The sequence below is a fragment of the Mytilus trossulus genome, chromosome 3, assembly GCF_036588685.1.
Source record: "Mytilus trossulus isolate FHL-02 chromosome 3, PNRI_Mtr1.1.1.hap1, whole genome shotgun sequence".
Classification (NCBI taxonomy): Eukaryota; Metazoa; Mollusca; class Bivalvia; order Mytilida; family Mytilidae; genus Mytilus; species Mytilus trossulus.
In genome coordinates this window covers 44,463,466-44,487,247 of record NC_086375.1, presented here as the reverse complement: position 1 = coordinate 44,487,247, position 23,782 = coordinate 44,463,466, and the positions used below count along the sequence as shown (strand labels likewise).

Sequence of the window (23,782 nt, the reverse complement as noted above, 5' to 3'; positions counted from 1 at the left end):
ACTAACGATCTCCCTAACCTGGGACAGTGGTATAACAGTACAACATAAGAACGAAATATTAAAATCAGATAGATAAAAATACAAGTGGATATTTGATGTGAAGAAAATTGAACTTTTGTTACCTTTGTGTTTGTTTCCTTGCATCACGTTTGATGATTTGTGTTAAAGAATATAAAGTTTACAATCATAAAACATCTTCCCTTCGTACGAGATGCAGCTAAGCAATCAAGTATATATAAACATTTTCTAGCAAACATAAAATTAAAACAATATTATAGTTTTACATTGGCATTTCGGGTCCTTTCATAGCTGACTATGCGGTATGGACTTTGCTCATTGTTGAAGGTCGTACGGTGACCTATAATTGTTAGCGTCTGTTTCATTTAGGTTACTTGTGGACAGTTGTCTCATTGGCAATCATTTCACATCTTCTTTTTTTATATCAAGAAACAGCTGCAGAGAAAATCAAGCGAGAGTTGCTACTCCAGAGATAAGGCAAATGTAGCCTGTATGACTCTATATCAATACTTAGGTTTATTATATGAATGGCATGTCAACATATAGGATGTTGTAAAGGTATATGACTTTAGGACCTAATAAGGATAATATCTTTATCTTTAATTTAATCTTGTACATGTATGTGCATAATCATCGTAGTATGTGCTAAAAGACTTTTATATTAGGTAAGAGTAGTTACTTAACTACAAGCAATCCAAACATTCTTAATTGGATCCCCAATGTTAGCATATAACAACAGTGATTATGGTCCCAATAGCAACGCAAATTTACATATATATCAGCAGTATCTGTTTAATATCTGATAGTAATAACTAAGTGTATGGTCGAACTTGAAAAAAAAGTGTATTCCGCTTATAATATTCCATATTTGTTTTCTTCTGGTAGTCCTTACATAAGCAACACGATGGGTGCCACATGTGGAGCAGAATCTGCTTACCCTTCCGGAGCACCTGAGATCACCCCTTGTTTTTGATGGGGTTTGTGTTGTTTCTTTTTTAGTTTTCTATGTTGTGTCATGTGTACTATTGTTTTTCTGTTTGTCTTTTTCATTTTTAGCCATGGCGTTGTCAGTTTGTTTTAGATTTACGAGTTTTACTGTCCCTTTGGTATCTTTCGTCCCTCTTTTACAAACATATTTTGTAGGGAAACAATCGTGCTTGACTTATTTAGCCTGCACAACAAGATTACATTGTAATATACTTAATTTCAATTAACATTCGAACATTTTGCTTAAGTCCCATAGCATTTTTCTATCTTATAGATTATACATAATTCGGGGCATACTAATCTTATTTAGCTAAATGCCATTCACTTACAATTGATGTTTTCATCTTGTGTTTTGTGTATAAATTGTTTATAATTGAAATGTTAAACGCTTAAGCATCATATAATAATTAAGTAGTTAATGTCTTGAGTCTATCCATAAGAAAATATGATAGCAATCGTCCCTTTATTTTGAGATCTCAAAATGTTGTGAAGCAACTCTGTTCGTATTTTTTTAGCTGACATTCGTGCTAGTATCTGTTTGCTTAAGTTAAGGTTTCATTAGTTCGAGAAAGCTAAATTTTAATGATTTAATATACGGTAATGAAGAAGTATTGATAAACTGCATAAAGCGTCATCCTTTTCAGTATCTTTTGATGAACATGCATAACCTTTTATTAAGTTAAGAGATATTCATAGTAATAAGTAAATCAATAAAACCAGGTCAATAAATATTTGGATTAAGCCATTTACGACTTCAGGGCAGTATATACCCTTTACCTCAGGCATAGATTACTTTAGCTGTATTTGGCAAAACTTTTAGGAATTTTGGTTCTCAATGCTCTTCAACTTCGTACCTTATTTGGCATTTTAAACTTTTTTGGATTCGAGCGTCACTGATGAGTCTTCTGTAGACGAAACGCGCGTCTGGCGTATATACTAAATTTAGTCCTGGTATCTATGATGAGTTTATTTACGACATCGTATGGCTGTCACATAGTAAATGTATATCAATAAACTCATCATAGGTACGAAGTTTAAGAGCATTTTGAGGACACAATTTTTTTCCGAAAAGCTTGGCCAAATACAACTAAGGTAGGCCATTCCTGGGGAGAAACGAATTTATAGAATTTGAACATCGGAAAACCACTTTTGTCTCTAACCGGTCGCTTCTTTTTGACGCGAGCCGTTGCTGAACAAGACAAATTATTCAAATATGATCTGAGCAGTTTGTGAGGTGGTCACCTGTATGACCTTCATCAGAACAGAAGGTGTTCATGGTCATACTTTATACATTCAGCCACTAATGAAGGATTCACTAATTTAAGGATTGTCACTTGATACACTGAGGCACTATTAAAGTATTTCGTATTTCAACGAGTGTTATTTTATACATTGAAGCACTATTGAATTATCTTTTTTTAAGGCTGATCCTGTCCACTGAATTTCCGAGTGATTTCCAAAGAAGTTGAAATTCCATTATAATGTATGTTGCAGTTTAATCAAAACTTACTTAAAGCTTAAAGTGTGCATGTTCATAATATTGAAACTATATACACACATATTCTATGATTATTTATGATTAAAATAAAATTGAATATTCAAACATTTGAATTGAGGTGTATGAGCATTGTGTTTCAGAATTTCGACGATACAGTAGACCTACCTGAATTATGCTGCAACCTTATAAATAATTAATACTACTGTTTCACATCATTTTAATCTAAATTATTATGTTGCACAATATGTTGTTAAAGGGGTCTGTTCATTTGTTTTATCATCTGCAACAAAATATTGATGTACAGCATTTTCCCTATTACAAATTGCTGTTTGATCCGGAAGAACTTCTACTGATACGTTCAAATTATTTAACAATTTTTCATCAAATATTTTAAAATTTGAATCTTTTAAATTGCCCAATGAAAGCGTAACCTCGTGTTCAGTGGGTTGACTTCTGAATAAACTTGAAACAAGCGTAAAAATGGCGGATAGGAGGAAAAGACAACCTGGAAAAAAAGAATATAAAAAGTGTTAGAGATTGTAATTCGTTACTGTGAAACTAGATGCATAGTTTCAATTTCCCAAGGTTTTATTCTGATTATTTAAAAAATATTGAATAACCTTTCAAAACTTAATTTTTATCGACATTTTACATAAACGAATGCTCCTGTTTTATTGCACATGATACAGTGTTAAATGAAACAATTTTGATTGACTCATACAAAGAAAATTTGGAAGACAAAACACTAATGGCATCAACATTATAAGGTTTTGGTTCTTAATGTGCCTGTCCTAATAATGTGGTTCAGTGGTTGTCGTTGGTTCATGATTGTCATATATATATATTATTATTTTTTTTATATAAGGCTTTGTTTTCTCAATTGCATTGTTGTATATTTTCCTTTTATAGCTCACTTTACGGTATAAGTTTTTCTCTTGTTAAAGCCCGTTGCATTTTACTGCTTCAAATACATCCATTTCATTCGACCCCATAAGCAATCACACCACATCTCTTTTTTTATATTAACAATTATCAAGAATGATGTGGTGAGATAAAGTTTACCTTAGGATGTTACACCCTAAGTTTTAATGCAAGGCCCATTAATGATAAGCTGTTAACTTTACAATAATAATGTAGCTATTTGGAAAACAGTTCCTATGGAGAAGCATAGATACGTGAACTGATGTATCTGTTCTGCTTGATCCATGCTTTTATTCACACATAAACTCAATTAAATGTTTTGAGATCTTATAAAAACATCGAACTTTTAAAAGACAGCTTTAGCAAGGGGTACAATCAAAATCACGTGATGGATATACACACACCGGAAGTTACAGTCGAACTCGCCGCTTGAAAGGTTAGTAGTTGCATTTTCTTGTTATATCAATTAAATTTTGATTAATAAGTTGTCACACCGAATGTTGGATAGTATGTAGTTTTAAAATACACATTTTGTTTTGCTAGAAAGCGTGCAGTTATTGCAAACACTTCGACACAGTTATCTGGTGAAATTTTGGAACTGTGTCGAAATGTTACATTAACTGCACGCTTTCCAGCAAGGATAATTGTGTATTTCAAAACTAGATAGTATCCGACATTCGGTGCACTATCTTATTTATTAAATTTTATTGATACAAACAAGTAATACGACTACTTACCTTTCAAGCGGTCTGCTCGACTGTTACTTCCGGTGTGTGTATATCCATCACGTGATTTTGATTGTACCCCTTGTTTAGTGTGTTGACTTTTCTGTAAGAGTCGCATGTTTCGTCTAATAATAATGTCATGATTTCTCAACCTAATAGCCCACGATTGTCCTTCTTCGAGATATAAAAATAAAAATCTATATGAAATTACATTTTGTAATGTTTTGCAGGTTAAAACGAATGAAAAAATGAACAATCGACTTACTAATTGTGCTTGAACTCGTGTATGTTTTACTATCATAGTAAGCATGCAATTTCATTTATAAGAGTATCAACAGACGTCAGGGATATGCTGAGCGTAAGTATAACAGGAATGTCCTTAATCATGGCATTTATCCTGGTTTTATTTGTATCCTGATAAAGTTTTCTAATAAATTATAAAAAAGTGAATTTGTTATACTTTAAAGATATCGATTCCAACCTTGCGTCAAATTTAACTGTTGTGATAGGGCAAATATTGTAATACACGACATAAAGTGGTGGAATCTGTTTTTCTAATATATTTTTTTACGAAATATTTGCAAAGATTTTCGGAAAATTGTTTTCCTTTTATGTAACGTCACCAGGTATGGTCGTACTTTTTCATGACGTCACAACATAAGATTAAGTATATATCAAGAAAATTTTACTTGAAAGAAGTTTTCACTAGCGAGCTATGACAATTGTTTTTTCCTATCGATCGAGAAATTTGAAAATAGTATAAAAACAGGAGAATGGTTTATCCTTCCGTTGACAGTACAAGATTAATTAAGAAAAAACCAAACTTTTACCACATAAATACAGGCTTTCTTTGTATTCTCCTCTGTAGTCTAAAATTGCACCTGTAAAGAGATTGATGGTTGAGTTGCTTTTAAAAGGTAAAGTCCTTTAAAAAAAAATAACATCTTATCCTATATAGTAAATTAGACATACGTTTACCGATGTTTAAATTAGAGATTGATGAATAAACATCATTTTTTGGGATTTTATTTTACCTAAAAAATAAAAACAACAAGTTTCAAATGTTGGTGCGTCAGAAGCGCTTTTGATGATGACTGCTGTACCCATATTTATACTATTTTATTCATTATGTCTGTTTAGTTTAGGCGTCAATGCAAATATGATTTGACGAGACTGTCGTACAAAGTGAGAGGTTTAGCGCTATAAAACCAGGTTTAATCCACCATTTTCTACATTTGAAAATACCTGTACCATTCGTTTTTTATTTGTTTTGTAATTTGAATTTGCCATGTGATTAGGGATAAACTCATCAAAGATTTTCCGATTTGATTTTTCTGAGTTCAGTGTTTTTGTGATTTTACTTTTTTTCTGGATACGCTAAAAAATTAAGGAAAATTATGTGAAAAAAAAACCAGTTGAAGAATTTTGTAATAAAAAATGACCTAAAATAATAGCCAAATCAAGCTTGTGCCAGCTTGAGGTATGGAGTTGAATCCTGTTTCTTTATTATTAATTTAATTGATCATAATTATGATGAGTTATATACATACCAGCTACTGGTGGTCCTGCAAGATATCCTATTCCACCAATGAAAAATAAAGTACCGATTCCACTAGCAACCTTTTTTGCCCCAAGTAAATCCATACACAACGGGCTTATCATTGTGCTTAAGCCACCAGAGTATAATCCAAATATAACAGCAAATATAACTTGTCCTACATATTTGTCTGAATACAAGGGAAAGCATGCAGTTGCTAAGGCTAGTATGCCATTACATCCGAAGTTTAACAAAACTGGATCTAAACCATTATAACCGACTGAAAGACCTGATATTAACCTTCCGATAGTCGATCCAATACCAACGTATATCATGAGAAATGCAGCTGCTTCATTTGAAGTTCCTTGAATTATTGCATAGTTAATCAAATGGAGCATTAGTATAGAAAAAGCCATACTCCATAGGCAATACTGAACACAACAACACATAAAAGTTTTATCTAAAAAAATGTCAAAATGAAGAATGTTTTCTATATCGAAATTCATACAACAATGTTGTTTTGTTGTTGTTTCTTTGCTGTAATTTAACTTTGCTTCTCTTTTATGTTTATGTTCTAAGTCAGAAGGGAACATCAAAGCACCCATGACGATAACATTTCCCCCGAGTCCAGCCAAGAGAAGGAAAGTACCTTCAAGTCCATATTCCATGATGAGATATTGCACCAATGGACCTGTTATAAATGTGCCAATACCAGCTCCACTCGTTACTATACCGATTGCAACACCATACTTTTTGTTGAAAAAATAAACAATAACAGTTATGGCTGGAATCGTACTCAGACCAACGCCAATACCTATAAAACATGTAAAAGTTTACAAGAACACATTCTTGTAACAAGTTATATCAAAACAAAAGATACCCATAAACTAAGAGATATTATATTTCTTTCTATGATTACTTTTCTTAACAGAAGCAAGATCTACCCAACCTATAAAACTAAAGACTAAGTAACACGATCCTACTAAAACTTGGAGGGATCTCTGATTCTCCGGAAGGGTGAATTCATTCTCTCAGCTTCATGACAGTATTGGCTTTATTTCTCTGCTAGATATATTATTTGATTTAGACGTTCAGAACCTTTGCGACCCACAATATTTATAAATGCAATAACTGGTACGAAGTGAAAAGTGTGCGTTACAAACGATTGTTCACCTAATCTGACCTAGTCATTTAATAATCTGAGCGCGCCAAGAAATGGTCTTGTCTACGCTGTTATGAAATGATTCTATTAGGTAACTTATTTTTACTTACCCGCAACACATCCATATGTTACAAGTAAATAGTTGAGATTGACAGCAGCAAAAAAACTCAGTCCATATCCGACTAATATTACAACTCCTCCAAACATCACGGCCACTCGACAGCTGAATGCATTTATTACGATGCTGGAAAAAGGACCTGTATACAATTAAATCAAGTTATCACGATTCTATGGGGCAAATTCATAAATGATAAATTATGCCCTTTTTTAGTAGATAAATCATGGGGTTTTTAATCAACTGAACTATCGAATTAATTGAAAGGTTAATATTTAACTAATGTTGTCGATTTTGAGCCAATTGAGGTATATACTTAATAGATCACAGAATGGTTAAAACGAAGACCAAACTAAAATCATCACACTGCAAACAAAACAAAAGTAGCACGCAATTTTTGATAATGTTATATGAGCTAAAACTAAGATTACAACTCCTTCAAGAAAAATGACCATATATGGATTTGCACAAAACGATTCATATTTTCGATTCTTTTTTCACGATCGTTTGAAAAGAACGATATACCAGAAGCAAGTAGTATTAGCATGGAAATCGTATGATTTGGTTGGTTTGTTTAGTTTAAAATTTGTTTACTTGCTTGCTAGTTCGTTTGTTCGTTTTGTGTGTTTTTTCTTGTGAATTGCATTTTTTTTTGTTTTGCTTTAATAACAACCTACCTGCGAATGAAAAAAGACTGCTGTATATTGATCCAATCAATGATGTGTAAGCGTTGTCTTCTTCAAATTTCTCCAGAAGGGCGACATGTAGTACTCCAGTGGCATAAAGGAGTATTGCGTTAATCATAATGATTCCCGTTGCAGCAATCATAATTACCCAAGCCCAACCCTGATCCAAATCTTTGTTCTGCTGATCGTTGTACTTCTGAACCATTTTGTGTCGCTATGGTATTTTTTGACAGGTATTATTTGGATCGCTAACCAATCTACAATATGAAAACGTCAAACCTCGTGAGCGGTTATTGACCAATTTGTAGGGAGTCTGTATTCATCTACATGTATGGTAGCGGTTATACCATTATCGACACCTATTGTAAAATTTTCTAAATTCTTGTCTTTCATTTTTTGTTAATGTACTTAGTCTATATGGCTTTTTGTATTTCTTTGTTACACATTTGTTTGTCAGTTAGACAACACTTCATTAGATATAAGTGGGATATATGTCTATTGTGTACCAAACCATAGTATGTACTGATGATTTTTTAAGAGTTTCATATTGTGATTGTTGCGGATAAACCATGAAGACCATCGAACATACAGACAAAAGAAAAACATAATTTATGGATCCTCATTACTGACTTTTTGAATATTTATCGATAATTTTTTATCCAATGAGAATGGGGAGAGTAAACATATTTCATTTTTCAAACTAAGTCAAAATGAATGGAACACAATTAAATCATATTGATAAAGTCATCATTAACTAATAGCACAACGCATTTCTTACGTAATTTTTCTTGTCTTAGCATTTTTAATGATATCATAATTCCATTCATACATATCGCATGACTTTCTGTGGTTTAATAACTTAAAATAATAACTTAAAAATATTCAAATTTCCCTACAAATGATTAAACTATTGCTTAAATGATAATAAGTGAAAAACTTACCGATCAATTTATCTACTAATGCAGCTAACACTGTAAAACCAGTTCATTGTCCTTTGTCAAACTGAGGTTAAAAAATGAGGTCAGAAATCAAAGGATTACGAACTAGAATACAAGATGAACTTATTAAATATTCTAACCTAGAAATTACAAGAATTATCATATTTCAGTTGTATTAAGAGGTGTTTAATGGTCCTATCTCATTCAACTTTGATATATATTCAACAACGATTGATTTATTATCTTATCTGTTATGCAAGAAGTTAGACGATCACATAGCCACGTACATGTATTAGATTTAGTATTTTCATATTTGAGTGGAGAATATGGTAATACTCTTAGATGTTACACAATCCTTGATTCAGACATAACAACATGGATAGTTATTAATTGATTCTAATTTTTGAACACCGAATTTGTACAAGGTCTCGGTATTTTCCGATGATTTTTTTTTCAGAAAAAAATGACGAGGCGTTTTTTATACTTAATCCTGGTTAATCCACTTTTTGCTCAAACTATTGAGACATTTCATTAATTCTGAGTGGCAGCTGCAAGCTCACGAATACCGAATAAGTGGGGATATATAGATTCCACAACTGCAAAAGTGTGTTACGATATTTCTCCACTCGAGGCAGTTCAATTTTAATATTTTTAAAAAGCACGAGGCTTCCATAATAATTAAAATCTAACTGTCGATATTGTAGAAATATCATAACACACGAGTGGAATCTGTATCACCTATGATTTTTAGCCTTCCTTTCAAAGATATAAAGAAAGTTGTGTACTTTTTATGTGACGTCATCAGGTATGGACGCCTTTTTCGTGACGTCCCAAATATTTTTCTCACACTGATCAAGAAATGTGAAAATAGCGCAAAAATAAGAGAAATATATATATCCTTGTCCACTCGTTTTTTTATGTGTTTGGTCATTTGATATTGCCATGTGATTATGGACTTTCTGATTAGATTTTCCTCTGAGTTCAGTATTTTTGTGATTTGACTTTTCCCCATATACAGATGAAGTTTATGTATTGATGCAAATGGAAAGAACATCATCAATATATCTTAATTTCATATTAAATTATCTGGCTTCTTTGATCTTCTCGTGTTTTACATATGTCTGAAGAAACTCCTACGTATATGAAAATAAGGACAAGAACACAGTTCCATCCCGTTGGAATGCCGACAATTTGTTCAAAACATTGTTAATATGAAAATTGCAGCATACTGATCATTTGTTCTGTGTAGCATGCATTATGTCTTTTTTCACTATTAACAAAATATATAGTATGGTATCCCAAAGATATGGTGTCATAACGTATTCGACCATTTTGATTTTTTTTTCTTTTCAGATGGGGAATGGTGGTTTAAATAGATAAAAAAAAAACAATGGTTTTGATAAAATATATGTCAGGGAAAGATCGAGTTTTAAATTATACAGAAAGTCTTTTGTGCTTTTAGAATCCCTCCCGGCAAATTTTACTCAAACATTATATAATTTTATTATAAATTTAATTGTTTTTTCAACTGGTTCAATTATTTCACCCTAAAATAGGTGTATGTATAACCATAGACATTATATGAATGCATTTTTGTTAAAAATCTGCCTCAAATATCATAAGATTTTTGATAGTCATTTAAATAAAATTATGTCAATCCAGAAATATATAGGTAGAAAAAAAATCACAGTTTACAAAATGCCAACCAGATTAATACCTCTACGCGATTCACCATTTCACAGTATTCCGGAGATATCTATTAAACTGGGGACAGATTTTTTGTCAAACTTATGGATAATTGTAAGAGGGAATTTGATTTAGTATATTCCATCTTCATGCCTAATATATCATTTAATGTGCTACAACTCTAGATTCTACTGACGGGTTAAGAGCCTGTGTCGCTCACCTTAGTCTATGTGAATATTAAATAAAGGAAGCAGATGGATTCATGACAAAATTGTTATTTGGTGATGGTGATGTGTTTGTACATCTTACTTTACTAAACAGTCTTGCTGCTTACATTTATCTCTATCTATAATGAAATTGACCCAGTAGTTTCAGTGGAAAATGATAATAAAAATTTACAAATTTATGAAAATTGTTAAAAATTGACTATAAAGGACAATAACTCCATTTCGGTCATGTTGACTTATTTGTAAGTCTTACTTTGCTGAACATAATTGCTGTTTACAGTTTATCTCTATCTATAATAATATTCAAGATAATAACCAAAAACAGCAAAATTTCCTTAAAATTGCCAATCCACCTGTCAGATTTGCTCTAAATGCTTTGGTTTTTGGGTTATAAGCCAAAAACTGCCTTTTACCCCTATGTTCTATTTTAGCTGAGGCGGCCATCTTGATTTGATGGTCGGGTCACTGGACACATTTTTAAAACTAGATACCCCAAAGATGATTGTTGCCAAGTTTGGATTAATTTGGCCCAGTAGTTTCATAGGAGAAGATTTTTGTTAAAGATAACTAAGATTTACGAAAAATGGTTAAAAATTGACTATAAAGGGCAATAACTCCTAAAGGGGTCAACTGACCATTTCGGTTCTGTTGACTTATTTGTAAATCCTACTTTGCTAAACATTATTGCTGTTTACAGTTTATCTCTATCTATAATAATATTCAAGATAATAACCAAAAACAGCCAAATTTCCACAAAATTACCAATTCAGGGGCAGCAATCCAACAACAGGTTGACCGATTCATCTGAAAATTTCAGGGCAGATAGATCTTGACCTGATAAACATTTTTACCCCTTGTCAGATTTCCACTAAATGCTTTGGTTTTTGAGTTATAAGCCAAAAACTGCATTTTACCCCTATGTTCTATTTTTAGCCGTGGCGGCCATCTTGGTTGGTTGACCGGGTCACGCCACACATTTTTTAAACTAGATATCCCAATGATGATTGTGGCCAAGTTTGGTTCAATTTGGCCCAGTAGTTTCAGAGGAGAAGATTTTTGTAAAAGTTAACAACGACGACGGACGACGGACGACGGACGACGGACGACATCTTCTACGATAGATAGTTAGCTAATCTGTAATTAATATCATCTTCATTCCAAATATATGATGTACTGTGTTACAACTCTAGATTCTACTGACGAGGAAAGATAACACTACGCCACCGTGAGTTGTATTTTTGGTAATGATAATAATATTTTGCCCTTTGTACGTCATGTTTGCTACCAAATTTGATCTTGCTATTTTAGTAGTACAGATAGATTTATGTTTATATATATGTACATATAATTACCAATATCAGATATAATTTATCAAAGCCAAAGAAATTACTGAATAAACTCATCATAGAAACCAGGACTAAATTTAGTATATACGCCAGACGAAATTGACGAATTTGTATAAAAACATTAAAATAGATAAATCATAAGAATATGAGATAATAAGATAGAAAACATTTTGAAGCATGCTGTCCTTTTAAACAAGGTCATATTTAACGGTAACTTATCCTTTATATATACAATTACATAAATATTATGTCTACTTACATTGACCGAAAGACGTCCATGTATAGTAGTTTAAAAACTGTAACTTGTTTTACATTTGCTCTAATGAATGATTTATTTTTGGATCACACTGATTCTGGAAGGCGATTGTTTAAAAAAAATGAAACAAATGAAAAATCCATTTATTCCCTGTAATAAAATTAACGGTACCAATTTTCCTGCACCAGATGCACATTTCGACAAACGTTACTATTTTTTCGGTTCGTCGTTCCAAAGTAATTAATTACAATTCTATACACATGGACCTGCTTCGTATTTGTATGTCTTGCACAGCGCTTTTGCTGTTTGTCTATCAACTTAACACTTACCTGTATAGTACAATATGTCCTCTGTTAAAAAAGATCATTGCTACACATAAGTCGGCTATTAAATAGCCATAATTAATACACCCGCTTTAAGATATCATTCTTTGTGCAACCGTATGCACATATTTAAATACGTAAATATAAGGTGTCAACAATTCATGAATGAGTATCGTGTTGCTCCCTTTTCATTGGTCTTGACCTTTTTGTCTCACGTATCAATGAAAGCAAAAAGCATTAATAAGGCACAGACAATTTGACTTCTCATTAGGGGCTGAAATTCTATGTCAAACTAGATATTTTTACCTTGCATACCAAGAGGGATTTTTTTCAGTGAATTTAAAGCAAGTACCTTTTAACAATATTCTTGAGGTACCAGGTACTTGTTTGCCACATGCATAGTTGTGTTACAATCCATTTACATTAAGACGCGTATGAAGTATGGATATAAATCTACGCAATGAGGAACAAAACTAAGAAGTTTTTAATTCTGTACAAACATAGTTCGGTTGAATAAAGGAATCACCCTGTCTCTTAGTATTTTTGTCTGTCAATAGATCGTGTAAGGGCAATAGTTATCAAAGGTAACAGGATTATGATTTAATACGCCAGACGCGCGTTTCGTCTACATAAGACTCGTCAGTGACGCTCAGATCAAAATAGTTGTAAAGCCAAACAAGTAAAGTTGAAGAGCATTGAGGACCCAAAAATTCCAAAAAGTTTTGCCAAATACGGCTAAGGTAATCTATTCCTGGGATAAGAAAATCCTTACTTTTTCGAACAATTCAAAGTTTTGTAGCAGTAAATTTATAAAAAATACCACATAATTGACATTCATTGATCCCGAACGCCTGAATTCATTGATACTGCACACACGTGTAACACATAATATACAAAGACATTTGGTTACAGTCAAATTGTTAAAATGGAAGATATGTGTATTTTTCATGAGTTGAAGGCGGGATAGAAAGAAGAATTGATACCACCTTTGTGAGCTTGTTCACAGTACCTTTAGTTTCACTGTTATGTTCATCCAATCTTTTATTTTCTGAACATGTCCTGTACTAAGTAAGGAATATGGCAATGGTTATCAAATAGTCCGTTTGTTTCATTTTGTTTGGCTCTGTTGTTTTCCTGTAATAATTAAGTGTTTCCCTACAAAATCACAAGAACTAACAAAAGACAAGATACACAGTTTGTGTCTTGCTTTACATGCATCACCTGACATGTGAATTTTAATTATGTATAAATTTCATAATAGGGAATATGACGCACTTGGAAAATTTACAGATGAGACAATTGGTACTCGTTTAGCTGGCATGCCAATTCCAGTCGTTTTTGCTCACTATCTAGAAACGTTATTGTGTCATAGTGATGAATTCCAAATATTGTAAAAAACTTAATTCTGAGTTTATACAAATTGCTTACGATGGACAAATTTTATACTACTACTCAGAAAAGGGAAATTGACAATAGGGAGAATAATAACCCAGATTTGCTATTAAAATGATAGGATGTTAAACTAAAGTCCTTTTCATTTCTTCATTTTGAATATTCTACTTCATTTGAGTACGAACACAATGTCAACGGCATGATAAATGAAAATAACCTTAATCTCAGACGACCTCATCCCCTCTCTTATTCAATTGTATTAGATAAGTACACATTCGAACCATTATATACTCCCAATGCAGTTTACCATACTACTTATAGTATCCAAAAAAATGATGAAACCATTAAAACGTAGGGTTGACTAGTAAACAAAGAAGATATGCTAATGTCAAACAAACTCTTCTAGACGAACATAAACAACTTGTAATACTTATGTTCAGCCAAATGGTTTCTCATTTACTCATTGCATCTAAGAAAAACAGATCTAATCACAAAAGTATTACAAGTTATCATTCTATACAAAATAGTAATGCAATAAACTTATCATTTATACCAGGATTAAAATTTGTTCACCGGGACACGCGTTTCCTCTACAAAAGACTCATCAGGGATGCTCGAAAAATAAAGATTAAAAGGTCAAATATATTTGAAAAGAATTTAACTTATCATTGATATTAACTTTGATCTAAACTTAATTACCAGAACTTGATGTTGGTGTCTGAGCAATAAATGATAACAAGTTTTTGTGACCATCCTTTGCATTATATCCATATGCACTATTTTTTTTTAAACAAAATCAGATGACAATATTACAATGAACGGTACAAAACTATACAGATTTTAAAAGTGTTTTTTGTCAACACAGGCTTGCTCTGTTTGATGGGATGAAAGAATGACAAACAAACAAATATTTAAGAATTGAAAACTGTCATTTATTATCAAAATGACGAAGAAGCAATGCAACACAATGAAAAACATGTATAATGAAATCAATAAATCATATTTATAAACAACATATATGTTATAGATAATGCATATTTTAAGGTTTTTCTTGTCGTAGAACACACCGAGGGGTGTCAGGATTGATCAAATGAAAGACCGACCGGAGGGAGGTCCTTCTTTGAACAATCCTGACACCCCGAGGCGTGTTCTACGACAAGAAAAAACTTAAAATATGCATTATCTGACTATTATACTGTCACAAAATATTGATGTTATAAAGATTTGTAAAATTTAGTATCCTTTTTTCAACGACAACACTAAAGTGGGATACTCCTGTCTAATGCGTGCAGGTTTTAATACGCCCTGCGGCTCATTTAAAATGTGAAATAAAACTCACCAAATAATTTAGATATAAACCTTTTAAAATTTGTTATCCAAACACAATAAAAATATTACTGTGACTGCATGAAGTAAGACACAAATGTATTGTTACCATTCGATAACGGTGTCTGACAAATACAAGACACATTGTTAGTTATTTATTGTGCCACTTAGCTTATGGAAAAGGGGGAGGGGGTATGTTTTTTTCTATTTGTTATGTTATTTCTATCGCGGAAAAGTTGTTATTTATTTAACCATTTTACTTAAATCGAATGAAAATGGTTTTCGAATAGCAATACATTTTATTATAAGATAATCAGGATAAAATTATATAACCTCCGCACCCGACCCTTTCGTGAGTTACGTTAATGTTATTCAATAGCATAGATTATTTTATTAGTTGATCATTTGATAGAGTAAAAGGTATACATAAATTTTAAAAAGTTAAGAACTGACACGAAGACGAATATGAATAAATGTAGGTCACAGTATGATTTCCTATTCAGTTTGTATCGTTCTGAACATGCATGAAATATTTGCCACTAGACGTTAAGCAAGCAACCAAAAATCAATCAACCTATTCAGTTTGACTCAATAAGATTTTCGAAATCTTACACACGAATATGTTAAATCTGGATTTATTTTATGAAAGTCTTAATTAAAATTCATCTGACATATCTGATAATATTTCTTTATTATAGCGATAAATCAACAAAACTTCACGTTATTTGTTTCTAAAATTAAATTGCGGGACTACAATGACGTTTTCTTTTACATCTATTATTGGCTGAACTTCAGAAAAAAAATTTCCAAATCGGCAACAAAAAACTATTACACGAATAACATTTTGAAGTAAAACATAGATTGCATATTTATCAAGGAAAATAATGACCTTACACAGGTCATTATTTTATGCCTTGGAGCATATACCATTGAAACATGGTATCGTCCGGGTTGCTTCTGAAAAAGAACGAACCTGAAAGAAAATAACTCCATATAGGTATATAAGGTTATAATGACAAAACCTTATTGACCCATCCCATCAAAGATTTAATGGCATAATCAAAAGCTCAAAACAACTGTAAAAAGGAATGAGCATAATGGCTAATTATTAGTTTAAAAATCACCGGTTAGAAAAACAATTCAAGTTTTGTTGTACATATAATATGTTGAAACCAGGAGAATCTCACAAAAAAAAATACAACATTGCATATATATTTTACATATTATATGCAGTTTTATTTCAGTATATGTATTCAATTCTTTATACATCCTTGCTATATATCTATATCTATTCTGCCATTGGTAGTATTAGAAATATTAGAAAGTTAATGTGTGTCGATATCCTTCATTGGTCAATTATTGATCAATAATTATTATTCTTACTTAATTGATTTTATGTTTGGTATTATTGTTTCAATTGCAATCATGTTTTTTTTTCAAATTTTCATCTCGAGCTCATATAATTTCTAACTTAGTTGATCTGAGCATGACTGATGAGTCTTATAAAAACGAAACGCTCGTCTTGCGTATCAAATTTTAATCCTGGTACCTTTATTAACTATAAATAGTAAGGAACACTTAGGCATTCAAAGAACCAAAAAAGTTAATAAGAGTTATCGTTAAACTTTACAGAGCACATACAATTGGAATTAAAAAAAAACCACACACTTCCAAAGTAATGAATAAACAACGATCTTCATAGGGAGCAAATCAACGTGAACGATATCTATCGATCAGTTTACCAACGTATATTCTATTTATGTTACTTTTATTGTTACTGAAGCTTTACGAAAACACCAATCGTCACGTGACATATAAGGTGCATTTTGGTCAGAAAAAAGACTCAGGTAAGGGAAAAACAAAAAGAATAATAACAAATGACAAATGAATAAAACATTTCATTATTACTAGTATATCATAGCATTGTTACAATTACGTTTCTTGTCGCGAGCTGACCCAGATACATGTATGATATGAAATGTATGCTGTAACCACAATAATATCGATTTACTTGCGTGATTATCAACACGATACAGAATTTTAATAAAGTTATAATACAGGATTTAATTTTTCATTACTTTCACTTTATTTCCCTTATTACACTCCAAACAGGTACCTTGACGGCATTTGCAGTAGAATGCTGTATTATATCTTTTGATTTTTTTTTGCTACAAAAGTAGATTTGGTTTATATATTTCTATGTCGCCATGCTCATTTTTATAAGAGTCTTTGTAGGATATAATCTATCATAAGGGATTTTTAAAGATGATGATTATTTCTTAAACGCTGAAATTGTCCCTGGATTGTTTAAACTATAAACAGTTTGATTAATAGATATTTTAATGTCTTTAATCGACACTCAGAGCAAATTTTAGATGCGACGAACGACCAGATACAAATATTTTGGCCACGAGCATCACTGAAGAGACATGTATTGTCAAAATGCGCATCTGGTGCAAGAAAATTGGTACCGTTGATTTTATTACTACCACTGGGTCGATGCCTCTGCTGGTGGACTATTAGTCCCCGAGGGTATCACCAGCCCAGTAGCCAGTACTTCGGTGCTGGCATGAAAATACGGATTTTTTGTGTTATTAAAATTTGCTGTTACAAAATATTATAAATTATTATAAATTAAGGAATGTATCTCCCTCATGCAAAGCTCTGATTCCTTTCACGGATTTGGCTATACTTTTTGGACCTTTTGGATTATAGCTCTTCGTCTTTTATATAAGCTTTGGATTTTCAAATATTTTGGCCACGAGCATCACCGAAGAGACATGTATTGTCCAAATGCGCATCTGGTGCATGAAAAATTGGTACCGTTAATTTTATCATGCTCTTTTTCATTTTCATAGCAATAAGGTAATTAGAGGGGAACACTCTATTTGTTATTGTTTGTAAGTTTGTTTTGCACAAACAGGACTTCTGTGCATATATAATTGTTTTGACAGTTCTTCTTCTTCATCAGATGAATGTAAAATAGCAGCACTGAAGGAAAGGAGTGCATATCATAATACGTGTTTACCCAAATTTGAGTAATTGTTGACATTGTTATGAGTTATGACAATAACGAGTATACCTCTTATTTTTTGTCAGAATCAATCTTTTTTAGTGGGAAATAGATAAAGGCAACAATAGCATACCGCTGTTCAAAATTCATAAATCGATTGAGAAAGAAAATCAAACGGTTACAAACTAAACTAAGAGAAACACATCAAATATAAAAGGAGAACTACGACACAACAGAAACTCAACATTAAAATGTAACAAACACAGAAACGAACTATTATATAACAATGACAATTTTCCTGATTTGGTACAGGACATTTTAAGACAAAAAAGTTGTTTGAACCTTGCTTTGTGTCATGCAAAACATTCCGCTTTTATGGCAATGTTCAATATAACATTAAAATGGCAAAGTTACCTGACAGGACTACAATACAAAAAAAAGAGAATATATAGGACAGAGAGACACACGAATAATAGCTAACGAAGGGAACCAGGTTTCACATTTGATACGCCAGACCCGCGTTTCGTCCAAACAAGACTAGCCAGTGACGCTCAAATAAAAACAGTTCAAAAGTAAAAACAAGTACAAAGCACTGAGGACCAAAAGTTCTAAAACGTTGTGCTTATACGGCTAGGGTTTTCTGCCTGGGATGAGAACATCCTTATTATTTAGAATAATTCATACTTACAAAAATATGAACAGACAATTGATTCAATGCTTAAGTTAGAAATGATGTAGTGTTTGTACTAACAAATGACGATCGACATACTGCAGACATTTTTTTAGCGTGTGTATATATTTTTTTGTCCATGGATTTATGGGTTTTGAACAGCGGTATACTACTGTTGCCTTTCTTTGTCATTTTTTATGTAATCTTTGCAAACGTATGTTAAAAACAAATGATCTAAATGTGTGCTCGCCGAACTCATTGAATCGTTTTCGTTAGAAAAAAATGCACTCTAATGGTTTTGTCATACATCTTTTGTATCTCCTTGATGTTGTTACTATTGTAGAAAAACGATAACGATGATTTAATATATCCTTAACAGGTTTTGCTTAACTTATGACCTCGTTCAATATAATGTACAATAACTTTTACTTTTAGTGTTTTAGAAAAATAACATTTTGTTTAATATAACTTGAAAAAAATAACCAGTTTATACTGATTTGTCTAATATTTTCTTTCTAATTTTAGGGTTACTTGTAATGAATTCAAAATACAACATAGAGAAGAACAAAGATTTAGATCAAGGATGGGCATGGGTGATTATGGTAGCAGCATGTATTGCTGGTATCATAACAGGAATACTTCTCTACGGGGCTGGTGTTATCCATGTTGCTTTACTACAGAGGTTTGAGGAGGATAATGCATACACAGCACTAATTGGTTCTATATATACCAGTCTGTTGTCTGTCACAGGTACATAGTCATTTACGAATATCAAAGCTAATCATTTTCTTGCATTGATGTGAGCATTCAATGTTGCTACCATTAGCTTTTCTATTAAGTAAACAAAATACATTTTGTTTTATTAAAGTCTTATGAGCCTTCAAATTAACAAAATGATGAACTAGTTTTGTATACATATACTTGAATGAATAATTGTTATTATGAAACAATTTAACTGTATATAGAAAATCTTTTTCTTTATCCATATCTTCAGAAATTTACTTCTATTGAAATATTGGGTTCCTATACCCTTCATCTAATACGGTTGCGTTTGACAAAGTTCAATTACAAATATGAATACATATGGAATATATATAATATTAATCAATTAACATCGCTCTATCATTTCACTTAATAGAAACTTGCGTTATGATTCTGTGTTGCATGTTTATCAAGGTCACGAACAATAAACCTCGTTTCCATGTTCAAATTGTTTAATAAAAACAAACACTCTTGGGTTGGATCTTGGTTTACCTTATATATGATTAAAATGGGAAATGATTATGTATGTTTTTCTATAAGTTGTATTTTTATTTTTTAAGGTCCGTTTGCCAGCATGCTGATAAACTTTTTCAATTGTCGAATAACAATGATAGTTGGAGGCATGGCATTGTTTATTGGATTTGTCTCCAGCTTTTTTGTCTGTCACAATTTGAACTACATTCTTATTACATATGGAATTATAGCAGGTATTTGAATAAAAAACAATTAAAAAATAGAATTTAAATGTGTTAAGGTATTTATTTGTCATTGAATAAATGTTGTTTCTGTTCGGAATGTAATGTCGGAATATTATTACACTAACAATTAAACGTCTGCCTTTGGATGGTATCCTTCAAAAGGCATATCAAATGAGTTCTTTCCAAAATTAAATACTGCAGCTTTTTTTTACAATGCAATACCTATGATTTATAAAACTCTTCCTTTCATTGAATCTTGTAAACTACAAAACATTACCAAATCTATATTTCAAACGTTGCTTTATTTTATTTTACTTCTGTATATTATATTACATTTGTTATAAACATACCGCTATGATGAGTTATCTTTTGTAGAAAGTTAATTTAAAAAGAATTGGTGAAAATTCAGTACAGTTGTCTTTGATATTGTTTATTATGATCAATTGATGTTGAAATCTAATGATTTAACTGATCATTTCCAATTCAAAAACAACTCCATGAATAAAATTTTCCATTTAAATAACTACAAGTGTCTTTTCAGGAATGGGTTTAGGCTTCGTTGCAACTCCTCCGTTTGTCGTAATAGGATATTTCTTCCATAAGAAGCGAGGACTAGCATTGGCTGTCGTAGCTAGCGGTGCTGGAATAGGCATGTTTGTCGCTGGACCACTAATACAAGCATTACTAAATCAGTACGGGCTGTCAGGTGCTTTTCTTGTGCTCGGTGCATTGGCCAGCAATCATATAGTAATAGGAATACTGATACGTCCGTCCGCTCTTGAAAACAAACACAAAAAATATCTAAATAGGAAACGGAACATGGATATGTTGACTTCACACAGCTATAACAATTTAACATACACCTTCAAAAATATCCTTCATCTTGATATCTTATCGAATAAAGCGTTTATGTTTTGCAGTTTTCAATATTTACTTTGGAATATTCCATTCTCTATATTGCTTTTACACTTTGCAAATAATGCAGTTTTGCAAGGCTCCACTAAAGAAAATGCTGCCTTACTAATAACATACATTGGAATAAGTTCGGTGTTTGGGAGAATCTTAACGGGGCTTTCGATTGGTCATAATGGTTTAGATCCTGTGATGCTTAATTTTGGATTTACTGGAATTATAGGATTGTTAACGCTTCTTTTCCCTCTATATTCCGGTACATTTCAAGGTCAGACAATTTTCGCCCTTGTATTTGGTCTGTATGCTGGTGGTTTGTCAACAATGATAAACCCACTTTGCATGGAATTGATTGGTGTGTCAAACGTGTCTAGTGGTGTTGGAACAATGCTTTTCATTTGTGGAGTTGGATGTATTAAAGGGCCTCCAGTAGCTGGTAAGTAATGCAGAAAACTATATAAGAAAATTTTATTTAGAAAAGGACAAATTCATTCGTTGAAAGCTCAGTAGTTAGTAAAGTGATCTATATTTTTTATGAAATTTTGTGAAATTGGAAATTTGTTTTTATCCAATTGGTTTGTTTTATTGCTTGACAGGATTAAGGTTCCGTATACGCACTATGAAACGTGATATTGACTGAAGTTTATTATGATTATATCCTTCTTATTACAAACTTAAGTTAAAGTGCTGTTGGTGCAATGTAAGTGATCATAGTCATATTACTTTATAATAGATAATCGGAAGTTGGAGTAGTGACTCACACAAAACAAGCTGCTCGTTTTTCCGTCAATTATTTATAAAAAGAAAATATCCTATGAAACACCAAGGTATTTCTATCCCCCAGGCATCAATGGCCTTAACAGTATCTGGCACAACTTTTTAGGAGCTTTGCTTTTCAGTGGTGTTCCTTAACTTCACAGTGTTTTGATAAGTCGTATGAAGACGTCCTTATAAATTATTAGCATTATTATCATACAAAACAAACTATTTTGATCAGTTTCATTTGCCAGTATATAAATTGATCAGTATATGACAGTTATTTTCCATTTGTTTCTTTGGATGATAAAATCATTGTCAGGTTTTATAAACTTCCCAATTTTTCAATACACATATGAGTTTGGTAGATTCCGGTTAATAATGTTTTCCATCTACATGTATTTAAATTAGAAGAACACTTGATCTTTTGTAGGATTCATCCTTGATCATGGTGGGACATACGAGAATAGTTTTGTTCTGTGTGGTTAGTCAAGTTTTTTAGGAGCTTTATATCTAATACATATTATTCATCGTGATAGTGTTAAAAAAACCTGTACATAAACGTCAACTTTTGATGGTAGCCGTTTACGATTTTATTCGTCAAATTAACCCTCAAGTATTTTTAAAATGAGAATAACTGTCTTTTTATGTATGTATGCTATGTCACAGGCACTTTTCTAATACAATGTGTTCCTATATACCGGTAAATTTATTAAGGTATGTAGGGGAAACAAATTTTGAGACAAGTACCTCTGATCCATTCACTCTTTTTATTACTAACAGTTAAATTTAGTCGGTTTTTGAATATCTGCTGTTCTTCTTAATGTTTTGGTCTATATTTCAAGCGCGTAGAATTTTCAATCTTTGAATTTTTTTTTTTATTGTAATGGTTACTATTGAATTGAGATAGAGTACCACTACAGCCGATTGGCTTCAACAAGGTCATTTTTCACATTGATTCTGGATATATTTTATGTGTTCTATTTCTTCTGGCAGCTGTTTTTACACTGATCTCAAGCAACTGGAGAAGCCATTCGACAGACGTTGTTGGAGAGGAAGTATTTTGCAGCAATCATGAGGACCAATCCCATAATATGTGCAATGTGGAAAAAATCCAAACAAACGTTTGCCCTCACAAAGACCTAATAGACGAAAATGATCATTTGATCACAGAAGTGTAAATTTTCCAAGACATTGTTGACACAGAACTGTTGTACGGAAAATCTAGTCATTCAACAGAATCAGAATTAAGAAGCGTATGCATCATACAGTATTGAATAATTTCAAGTAAACTCAACATCAATAGAAATTGACACTAACGTTTATGATGTTATATTTGTGATTCTCGTGGGATTTTGTCTAATGCTTAGTCCATTTCTCTGCGTGTTACATTTCAGTGTTGTGTCGTTGTTCTCTTATATTTAAAGCGTTTCCCTTGTTACTCCAATTTTGTTTTTTGTCCATGGATTTGTGAGTTTTGAACAGCGGTATACTACTGTTGACTTTATTTATACGTCTCCAATACCTGTGGAGTTCACTACCAATGCACATCCATAATGAAGTATACTGTGCAGTCAACTAGTTACACAAAGTTTTCTGCCTACAGATTTTTCAGTTTTGTATATATTTTTATATGATTTAAAAACTATTTTATCAAGATAAAAATAGTTAATTTGCTTAAATAGGGACGTAATCAGTTTTTACAAATAGCATCTAAAACTTTTGCCTACACTTTTGTATCTTAAGATTGAACATCAGTATACTACTGTTGCCTTTATTACATATTCCATTTCTTTCTTTAAAATTGTGTAGACTCTTCTCCTCATGTCAG

The 23,782-nt window shown here is 32.0% G+C and overlaps 2 protein-coding genes across 3 annotated transcripts; one reads left to right on the top strand and one right to left on the bottom strand.

Annotated features, from left to right (window-relative positions):
- Positions 1 to 2,703: 2,703 nt before the first annotated feature.
- Positions 2,704 to 12,540, bottom strand: LOC134709460 (monocarboxylate transporter 12-like). Of its 2 annotated transcripts, XM_063569617.1 has the most exons (7): positions 12,432 to 12,540; positions 8,591 to 8,651; positions 7,641 to 7,906; positions 6,959 to 7,105; positions 5,700 to 6,500; positions 4,980 to 5,030; positions 2,704 to 3,008 (listed from the first exon to the last, which is right to left on the bottom strand). In XM_063569617.1, exons 3-7 carry the CDS (start codon positions 7,852 to 7,854, stop codon positions 2,734 to 2,736), a joined length of 1,488 nt encoding a protein of 495 aa, XP_063425687.1. In that variant the 5' UTR covers positions 7,855 to 7,906; positions 8,591 to 8,651; positions 12,432 to 12,540; the 3' UTR covers positions 2,704 to 2,733. The 2 variants fall into 2 exon arrangements, with proteins under 2 accessions (XP_063425687.1, XP_063425688.1); XM_063569618.1 differs by lacking the exons at positions 8,591 to 8,651; positions 12,432 to 12,540 and having other exon boundaries at positions 6,959 to 7,092; positions 7,641 to 7,865.
- Positions 12,541 to 15,608: 3,068 nt separating this feature from the next.
- LOC134710812 (monocarboxylate transporter 12-like) lies at positions 15,609 to 22,440 on the top strand. The gene is made up of 5 exons (XM_063571210.1): positions 15,609 to 15,618; positions 19,352 to 19,576; positions 20,149 to 20,295; positions 20,828 to 21,631; positions 22,385 to 22,440. The coding sequence occupies exons 1-5, from the start codon at positions 15,609 to 15,611 to the stop codon at positions 22,438 to 22,440; spliced, it is 1,242 nt and encodes a 413-aa protein (XP_063427280.1).
- The last annotated feature ends 1,342 nt before the right edge of the window (positions 22,441 to 23,782 follow it).